We start from the raw sequence: 9,941 nt of genomic DNA, 5'->3' as shown, positions 1-9,941 counted from the left end.
AATATAAGTAAAATATTCTAAAAGGGCTATAAAAACATATCAATTAATAGAAAGTTAATAAAAATAAAGAACATATAACTTATTAACAAAATCATATAAAAACAAAATGATATTTTTATGTTAGTATTATAATTGATTATAAAAAGAAGTATCTTCTGAATTATCTCCAACTCATTAAAAGAAACTTAATTCCCAATAAATATAGATTTATATATATTCATAAATAAATATAAAAATGACAACAAATTAGGGGATATCATGATGTGTGATTATTTATATATCTAAGTATGTAAACTAACTAATCTCAACATTTAGTGTGATTATTCATTAAAAATGGAAATATTGATAACCGAATAGGAATATACGTTCTAATTGTATGTTCATCTATGTGCTATTAAAAAAGAATGAGACAATAACCCTTATCATTTTTTTTTTCAGCAACCCTTATCATTATAAATAAACTTAGTAACCAAAAAAAATCATAATATATTTAAAATAAATGATTAGTAGATTATGCAAAATTGTTATAGTTACTCGATAAATCATAAATATAAATTCGATTTTTAAAACACACAAAGTAATTTAGTTTAGAATCTGATTGTTACTAACATATAATAAAATTAAATAATTAAACTACAGAGTAATTTAGTATATGTTGTTATGGTTACATAAGAAATATGCAAAATTGTTGTGATTACAAGATAAAACATAAGAAGATATGAATTTTATTTTTAAACCACACAAAGACATTACAATAAAAAGTAATATTTTATTAATACTTTCTCTACCATAAAACCTCTTAAACATTCAAAGATTTCACGGGTAAAACATATTTTTATACGATAAACACAGCTTTAAATAAATAAATAAAAAACATTAGTTATATATTATATTTAATACAAACAGATATTGATTCTTTGGTTCTAAGATAATAATTTTACTTATAATAATTTTCTCTAAATCTATTTATCCCGCACATAGTGCGGGTTGTTACCTAATGTTGTTTTATTTAAGCAAAGACAAGTCACTATAGCGATGAATCCATTAGTCTTTGTTCTTAGACAACGAGTGATCTGTGTTCAGTTTCATTGTCACTCAACAACCAAGCCCCTTCATATTTTAGAAAAACAAAGTCATCTCTTCATAGTTTCTGTATAGAATTTTTATTCCTTTAAAGATTTGTAAATGAACCCATTTGCATTGGAATAAATGTTATATTTGTATAGAATGAGCTAAAGTCCAAAAAGAATTATGTCAGTTTTCTTTTTACTTTTATTTTCATATAAAAACTATATTCGGTTTTTCATTTTTTGTTGTTGGCATCGGTGGTCGGATAATATAAGGATTTTTTTTGGCAAGATTTTATGCAAGTCAACTTTAGAACATTTACGCCAAAATCCAAATGGGAGTTTCTGTATTAAATTTATTATATTATACCCTTTGTTATTTATAAATCTTAGGAATTTATTTTCTCAACTTAATAATTTTCAGTTCAAACAATTGGACTGTAAATATAAAATTTTGTTTAAATATACAAGATAATCTTATTATATAAAGTTGGGTTTTGAAAGTTAGTCATTAACAAGATTATAACATGTGTCAAGTTATCAATCTTAGATTTTGACATGTGTAAACGTTAATATTTAATAGGAGGAATTTGATTATAAAAAAAATAAAATATTTTGTTTTAAAGAATATTAATAATGTAAAAAGATAATTGTCAAAAATTACAGAGTTTATAATATTTATTTAGATAATTAAAATTCGAAATTATAATATTTATTTTTAATTTGAAGTTATTCATTCTACGAAAAAATAGAAATGGGATTAAGAAAAATATACAGTTAATTCTAATTTCTAAATTTTATAAATAATTTATTCAAAAATATTGATAAAAAGGTAAATTTTTCTTAATTTTTTAGACCAAAATCTTCTCTTACTTTCTCCTTTTTCAGTTTGGAATATGTAAGATTGATATGTTGACCCAAAAGAATGATTAATATATGCATCATCTTTTTTGAATACTGTATTTTAAATTTAATGTAGTTTTTTTGTCAACCATTGGGCCACAACTGGCCGGCCCATTAGCCAAATTCCTATATTCGTAGAGAGCAGGATTCGATCCCTGGTGTGATAGTGCCTTCTACAATTGGACTTACCTCCTGCCACTGCACTAAGGTCACTTCACTTAATGTAGTATTTTTAGATTGTTTTATTTAATTTGTCTTTTCACTTTTAAATTATTTGAGATTCATATATTATCTTGCTTATAATATTCTATTATTTCTATATTTATGTCAAATTAATTTTCCTCTAATTTTTCAACCTTGATTGGTTGATCATAGACCATTTTTGTGCAAACATAATTGTTACCATTCGTTCAATCCCAAAGAGAGATAAGGAGTAGAAGATCATCAACCTAATGGTTAGATAAAATAGGGTAATCAAACACAAGCTTACGACAATATATATATAGGTAGACAGAAAAACATAAATTATTGTTGATAGATCCATAGGAATTCAGAGATTGTGACACCACGGTTTGCCGATATGTTTGAAAGAAATGTTTTGGCCACCTACGTCACCAAAATTTCACTTATCTTTTTGATCACGGGTCCTAAGAGATCTCCAGAGTTAAGCATGCTCAAGCTAGAGTAGTTTCAGGATGGGTAACCTTTCAGGAAGTGATTTTCAGAACTGTGCGCGGACAAAACACATGGAAATATCATATAGAATTTGTAGGGTCGATAAACAAGTATTTAAAGCTTCCCGAACTTAACAAGTATTCACCCCCTTTAAATTAAGGAAACAAAACATAATTAAGGAAACAACTTATGTAGATCAATCAATTTTAAAATTGTTAATTCTAATATTATATTACAATTTTTAATTATCACATCTAAACTCTAACCAAATTTTATAAACCCAAACCAACATATAGTTTTGTTTAATTATAAAATATAAACCTTAAACACTCTTTCGTAAACCTAAACCGACATATAATTTCGTTTAATTGTAAAATCTAAATTCTAACCACTCTTTTATAAACCCAAACTGACATATAATTTTGTTTAATTGTAAAATCTAAACCCTAACTATTATTTTATAAACCCAATCCGACATATAATTTCGTTTAATTATAAAATCTAAATCCTAACCATTCTTTTATAAAATCAAACCGACATATATTTAAACTCTAATCTTCTTTTATAAAACCTAACCGACATAATTTCCTTATAAAAGATCTACATAACTTGTTTCCTTAATTTGTTTTGTCTTTTTATTTTAATTTTGATTTTTTATTTAAATATGATATGACATGTCATATTATTGTATTCTGATTGGTTAATTAAGAGGAACGTTCACCGCTAGGGGTGAACCTAAGATTTTTTCTTCTTTAATTATATCAAATTAATATTCTTCTGATTTTTCAACCTTATTGGTTGGTCATAAACCTTTTTCTGTGCAAACATAATTGTTACCATTCGTTCAATCCGAAAAGGAGATAAAGAGGAAAAGATCATCAATCAACCTAATAGTTGGATAAAATAGGCTAATCAAACACAAGTTTACAACAAACATAGATAGATTGTAAAAACAAAAATCGTTGTTGATAGATCCGTAGGAGCTCAGAGACAGAGGCTATATCATGGTGGGTCAAAAAAACTTCCACGAATATATTGGGAAATTTAACATTAGTTACTATCAAAATATTTTGTGACATTGGGAAAGTGTCTTTAATTTCATTAGTTGCTGGAACAAGCCATTTTGAGATAGCTAAAAGACGTGAACATGTTCTCTCCACACAGGAGGAGGGCAGAGCCAATGTTCTCTCTATGATGGATGAGGTTGGGCGCAAGGTTATCTCTCCTAAGAGAGGAAGGTGGGGGAGGTTGCACGCAAGGCTATCTCCCCAAGGGATAAAGGTGGAGCCAAGGTTCTCTCCATGGTGGAGCAGGTTAGACGCAAGATTCTCTCTATAAGGGAAGAGGACAGAACCGAGGTTCTCTGCATGGTTGGTCATACACTATTGTGATGTAATTTATTTTTTATTCGAAATATTTTTTGAGCCAACAATTTTAGTGATTAAAGAAACTATGCAAAAGTGAAAGTAAAGAGACATATAATAGTTGGCTTAATTTGTTCATATAGACATTTTCTAGGTGGTGGTAAATAAAATATTTGTAACATACAGTATACCTAAATATAAAATATACACTTTTACTGGTAACATACATAGAAAATTTGTAAATAAATATAAATCAGTGTATTATAGCAAAAAAAAATTATAAACAATGTACAATAAGTTTTAATATTTTTTATTAAATTTAATTTTATTTACAAAATTTTAAACTCGCACATCGGACGGGTTCTTATCTAGTATTATATATAATATCAACACAAAAACCTAAAAGGGTATTTAATTTTTATAAGTGTCTTACAAAGGAAATATATAATATACTAGAAAATTACATTTTAGAAAATTAATACACAAAAAGTGGAAGTTACATTTACTATGTGGCCACGGATATGGGCCAGGGATCAATTCTCCCCAGATGCGGAATTGCTACTCATTTACTATGTGGCCACATGGATATGGGTCCTTGCTTACGGCCCATTTGAATATCTGGAGAGAGAGTCTATCCGTGTTCTGCACATCCACTAGGGATTAGTCTCGGGCCCCTCCATAGGCCTGGGGATTTATCCTGAGTTATCAAAAAAAAAAAAGTAAAAGATAAACACTCGGCTTAGGTTCTTGATGGAGATGGATGGAGATGATGAACTTATCAAATTATGATGACCAATACAATGACGTGAATTCACATATTTAGTAGAGCTTCTTCTTACACTCACCCTAGTTTACTGTTTATTACATAATTTTTTTGTTTTTTGAAGAGCAAAAGTACATTATGATTTTTTAGATTTGCAAAGCCAAATGTACATGCTTCTCATCGGCAGTGAACTAAATATTAGAAAATATCTTACAATATTAATAATATTATGGTAACTATATAAAATATTGATAAATGATACCTCATTAGAAAAAAAATTAATTACTAAATGAGTATTGAAAAATTATAGGTTATATTTTAGTACAAATTTTAATTAAATCTTATGAAAATAATGAATTAAAATTTTAGAAGAATAACACATGTCAAAATAATAGAGTGACACTTGCCAGCTTATTAGAGAATGAGTTTGAAGTTATTTAAGAATTAATACAAAAAATTTGAACTAAATATTAGAAAATATTTTACCTCATTAGAAAATATATAATTCCTAAATAGATATTGAAAATTTATTTTTTTAGTATAAAAATATAATTAAATCTTATAAAAATAATGTATTTAAATTTTAGAAAAACTGACACATATCAAAAAAAATAGGGTGAAAAATGACGCATGTCAAAAAAATAGAATGCCACTTGTCATTAAAAATGAGTTTCAAGAAACCAAGCTTTATTATATAAGATATGTAATTAATTAGTCAAAAATCTGGTGTGAATATGACCTATTCTTGCTTTAAGTCTAAACAATCATAAAAATAATTTTTAAAATTAATGAGAATCTTCTATATTTAATAACTGAAATAAATTCAATGATTTTGATTTTCCTCACAATAAAATAATGACAACTATAACAATATTAAAAAAAAAAAATCATAGCAAATATAGTAAAGAAGACGTGTATAAAAACAATATCATAACCGGAGACCAAGAAGCACAAGAGACAAATTAACACAGCAGAAACTTAGAAAAAGACATATCCTTCCTCCTCTCTTGTCCCTATGGAATCGCAAGTCTCAAACGCAGACGTTGAATCATTACAGTCGAACTTGATCAGCTTAGACAACACCAAAACCAACGGATCAGGACCCCTAACCTCAACCGATCCAGACCAGCCTCTGGAGATGGTGGAGAAGATCTTAAATTACAAGTTCAAAGACAAGAGTTTGTTGTTAGAAGCTTTCACCGACACTAGTTGCGACGAAGACTTTTCCAATGAACGCCTAGAATTTATAGGAGATACGATCCTAAACACGATTGTAACGATATATATTTTTAATTTATACCCTAGAGAGTCGCCTGGTTCGTTGACCAATCTCCGAGCCGTCAACGTTGACACCGAGAAATTGGCTCGAGTCGCTGTAAAACACAATCTCCATCGCTGCCTCCGTCATAAGAAAGCTTTGCTTGATAACCAAGTAAGTTACTTTCTTAAAACCCTAGTCAATATCATCTTTAAAAGCCTTAATTTGTAAAATCATCTAACTTTCCATTTATTATCTTCGATCATGTCTAAGTACAATATGGTTGATTGAATGAGTAAACAAAAATATGAAAAGGGATAAAACATTTCATAGAAGCTCACGTTACTTTTGTTTATAGGCAAGACAAATTGTCTTATATATGTCAATATATATGACTTTTATTAATATCAAATTCAATTAATTTCTGATCCTGTTACATTTCTCTACTATGTCAAAAAAAACTCAAAATAGTCTTTCTTTTACTTCTTTGAATTATTATGTTATATATAGTTTACAATTTATTCATATTGGTTTGTGTTATCTATCGGATTAATGCATGCAGATACTAGAATTTGTGGAAGCGATAGAGAAACATCCAACATTACACTCGCGTGGTCTTGTGAAAGTTCCTAAATCTCTAGCAAACATCGTAGAATCTACAATTGGAGCTCTTTTCATGGACTGCAACTCTATCGAAACCGTATGGAAGGTAGTAATTAACATACACATTATGTTGTAATTACATATCTACTAGAGTTGGGTTAACCGATTAATTCGATGAATTTTTGGATATATAGGTGATAAAACCATTGCTCGAACCAATAATACATTTGGACAAATTGGAGATCCACCCAGTGACAGAACTCTATGAGATGTGTCAGAAGAGGAACTTAAAGTTGGAGGCCAAAGACACATGGAAAGAAAATAAAGAATATTGTTTCTATATTCAGGATAAATTGGTTGGACGTGGAGACCATCGTATCAAAAAGGAAACTGCTCGTAATTGCGCTGCCAAAGATGCTATCGCCAATTTTTCTACCTTTTTTGGAAACCATTAAGTTGTATAANGGACTGCAACTCTATCGAAACCGTATGGAAGGTAGTAATTAACATACACATTATGTTGTAATTACATATCTACTAGAGTTGGGTTAACCGATTAATTCGATGAATTTTTGGATATATAGGTGATAAAACCATTGCTCGAACCAATAATACACTTGGACAAATTGGAGATCCACCCAGTGACAGAACTCTATGAGATGTGTCAGAAGAGGAACTTGAAGTTGGAAGCCAAAGACACTTGGCAAGAAAATAAAGAATATTCTTTCTATATTCAGGATAAATTGCTTGGACGTGGAGAACATCGTATCAAAAAAGAAACTGCTCGTAATTGCGCTGCCAAAGATGCTATCGCCAATTTTTCTACCTTTTTTGGAGACCATTAAGTTATATATATAAATATTGTATCAAAAATTGATTTATACATCTTTGTATTTGAATCAACTTGAATAAATAGTATATATAAGCAAATTAAGCACACCAAACTAAATATTTTTTTATTAAGACGGATCGACTAAAATGCATTAATTTCAAACCTAACCACCTAACATCCTAACTATTATTTTCCATTGAAAAAGGATGCTAAGAATTTTTCAGAAATCTCATCGAGCACATTTCCAAGTGACAAAACTAATGATTCAGACTCATTTGATCAAGACTAAGCTATAACTATAAACACATTACAGATGAGGCTGTTCACTTTTTCTCGGATCTGCTCACGCAAAGGCCTGAAGATTTTACCGGTATATATCGCTTTAATTTGCAAGAGTTATTGCAATTTAGATGCTCTGTTCAGCAGTAAGAGCATCTTATTTATGCAGTTACATTATCAGAGGCGAAGCAATTAATTTTCTCGTTGCCTATGAATAAGTCGCCTGGTCCGGATGGGTATATGGTGGAGTTTTTTTAAGAAACTTGGTCAGCGATAGAACCCTGATTCCACAGAGATGAAGGCGAGGTGCTGAGTCATCGAATCAAGTGGGGGTAAGAGTTATCCCACAATGACACAAGCGTACGAGCTTGAGGAATCACATTGTTGGGTGGGAGAGAATGTCACGAATAATTAAGTTTACTTAATTAAGAAGTATGTAGAGTCTGACCACCAATAGTAAAGTACTACGTTATAAAGGAACATATAAAAGCAAAGCTCACACTCATCATCATGCGACAAGCTAGTGAACTGGACACGTTAAGTAAACGTATCTTATCATCAAGTCAAGATGTATTAATACCTTCATGCGTGCACAAGTGATGGAAAGACAATGAGAGGAAACTTTCGGCGAACATCAATACCAGACGAGGCTTCAGCTAGATCAGGCTTATCATCTTCCCCTGGTCCGACCGTGACTCTCCAGTTGAACCGTTTCACAAGGTTGGCTAGTGTTAATTTGGACAAGACAATAGAAAATCCCAGTCCGGGGCAAACTCTTCTTCCCGCTCCAAATGGAAGGAACTTTGAATCATTACCAATAAAGTCCGAATTCGAACCAAAATGCCTCTCCGGTTTAAATTCCTCTGCATCATGTCCCCATATAGTAGGGTTTCGAAGAATTGATGAAGCATTGATTAGAACCTGTGTTCCAAGCCAAGTATATTACTACATACTATGTTATTAGTCTTATTGTATTTCAAAATATATATATATATATATGATATTTACCATTGTCCCTGCAGCAATATCATATCCCTTTAATTGGATGTCTTCAGTAGATATCCTTGACAATAATGGAGCAGCGGGATGCAGCCGTAGCCCCTCCTTGATCACACATTGTAAATAGTCCATTTTTTCAACTTCTTTCTCCGTTACATTTGAGTTATGCGCCGACACTGTATTAATCTCATCTTGAAGTTTCTTCATACACTCTGGATGCCTCATAAGTTCTGCCATTGTCCATTCTAGTACTGAGGAATTTGTTAATGTTCCTGCAAAAAACATATCCTGAAAGACCAAAGAACACTAATTTGTTTAGCATACGTAACAATTTGGGTTTAGTCCAAACTCTTTTACGAGGTTTTTATGGATCAGTGACCTATGTCATAATTACCTTGATCCAAATCAAGTCTAGTTTTCAATAGATCAAACACATTCATGTGTATTATACTAATTTATACACTTTGTATATATTGATTCCTCTAGATTTCATCTACTATCAACGAAAGCGTATACAATGGAGACTATATCAGAGTTCTAATGTTGCTTAAAATCAGTCAGATATGTATGTGTTTCTACATGAAAAAATAAATGTTTGTTTTACCAAAACTTTAACTTATTTATTTTTTATTTTTTTAAAATTGACATTATATATGTACTGCAAATTCATTTTTCATGAAAATATGCAAAACAAAAGGAATGGGTGGGGTTACCTTGAGGATGAGTATTATGTCACCTCTGTCAAGTCCAAATCGTTTGGTTTGATCTTTTTGAATCGATAGCAACATATCAACAAAATCTGATGGCTCTTCGCGATCGGCATGTTCTTGCACCACGCTGTCTAAAAATCCATTTAACTTATTATTTATGTCTTCCATTTTATCATCTACGCCACTGATCCTGTCTATCCATGCCAAGCTGGGAATAAAATCTCCGACAAAGAATTTGCCAAAGCACTCATGTAATGTCACTACTAAGTTCTTGATATCAATTCCACCTTCCTCGCTGTTGTATTTTCTTCCCAAGATGATTCTGCACATGATATCGTTGGTAAGAGTCATAAGTAGTTTCCTTAGATTTACTGATGAAGAAGATGAACATGCTTCTTCTAGCTTCTTTGTCAATACTTTTATCTCTTCTTCTCTTAGCTTCTCAAAGGACCGAACCATTTTGTTGTTGAAGAGATGCATCATGCACA

The 9,941-nt window shown here is 30.5% G+C and overlaps 2 protein-coding genes across 2 annotated transcripts; one reads left to right on the top strand and one right to left on the bottom strand.

The window, feature by feature from the left end:
* LOC104733626 (ribonuclease 3-like protein 3) lies at positions 5,666-7,088 on the top strand. Its single transcript, XM_010453195.2, has 3 exons — positions 5,666-6,204; positions 6,593-6,739; positions 6,828-7,088. Exons 1-3 carry the CDS (start codon positions 5,788-5,790, stop codon positions 7,086-7,088), a joined length of 825 nt encoding a protein of 274 aa, XP_010451497.1. The 5' UTR covers positions 5,666-5,787.
* LOC109127965 (cytochrome P450 71A27-like) lies at positions 8,327-9,933 on the bottom strand. The gene is made up of 3 exons (XM_019233602.1): positions 9,457-9,933; positions 8,753-9,031; positions 8,327-8,665 (listed from the first exon to the last, which is right to left on the bottom strand). The coding sequence occupies exons 1-3, from the start codon at positions 9,931-9,933 to the stop codon at positions 8,327-8,329; spliced, it is 1,095 nt and encodes a 364-aa protein (XP_019089147.1).

Source organism: Camelina sativa, chromosome 12 (assembly GCF_000633955.1).
Source record: "Camelina sativa cultivar DH55 chromosome 12, Cs, whole genome shotgun sequence".
In the NCBI taxonomy this organism is placed as follows: Eukaryota; Viridiplantae; Streptophyta; class Magnoliopsida; order Brassicales; family Brassicaceae; genus Camelina; species Camelina sativa.
The sequence above is the reverse complement of the archived record's forward strand: the minus strand, read 5'-3'. Positions and strand labels throughout refer to the sequence as shown.

Coding starts and splice junctions, on each gene's coding strand:
- LOC104733626 (XM_010453195.2), top strand. CDS start 5,788: ATGGAATCGCAAGTCTCAAACGCAGACGTTGAATCATTACAGTCGAAC. Junction 6,205..6,592: donor AAGCTTTGCTTGATAACCAA/GTAAGTTACTTT, acceptor TAATGCATGCAG/ATACTAGAATTTGTGGAAGC. Junction 6,740..6,827: donor CTATCGAAACCGTATGGAAG/GTAGTAATTAAC, acceptor TTGGATATATAG/GTGATAAAACCATTGCTCGA.
- LOC109127965 (XM_019233602.1), bottom strand. CDS start 9,933: ATGCATCTCTTCAACAACAAAATGGTTCGGTCCTTTGAGAAGCTAAGA. Junction 9,032..9,456: donor ACATAATACTCATCCTCAAG/GTAACCCCACCC, acceptor TTGGTCTTTCAG/GATATGTTTTTTGCAGGAAC. Junction 8,666..8,752: donor ATATTGCTGCAGGGACAATG/GTAAATATCATA, acceptor CTTGGAACACAG/GTTCTAATCAATGCTTCATC.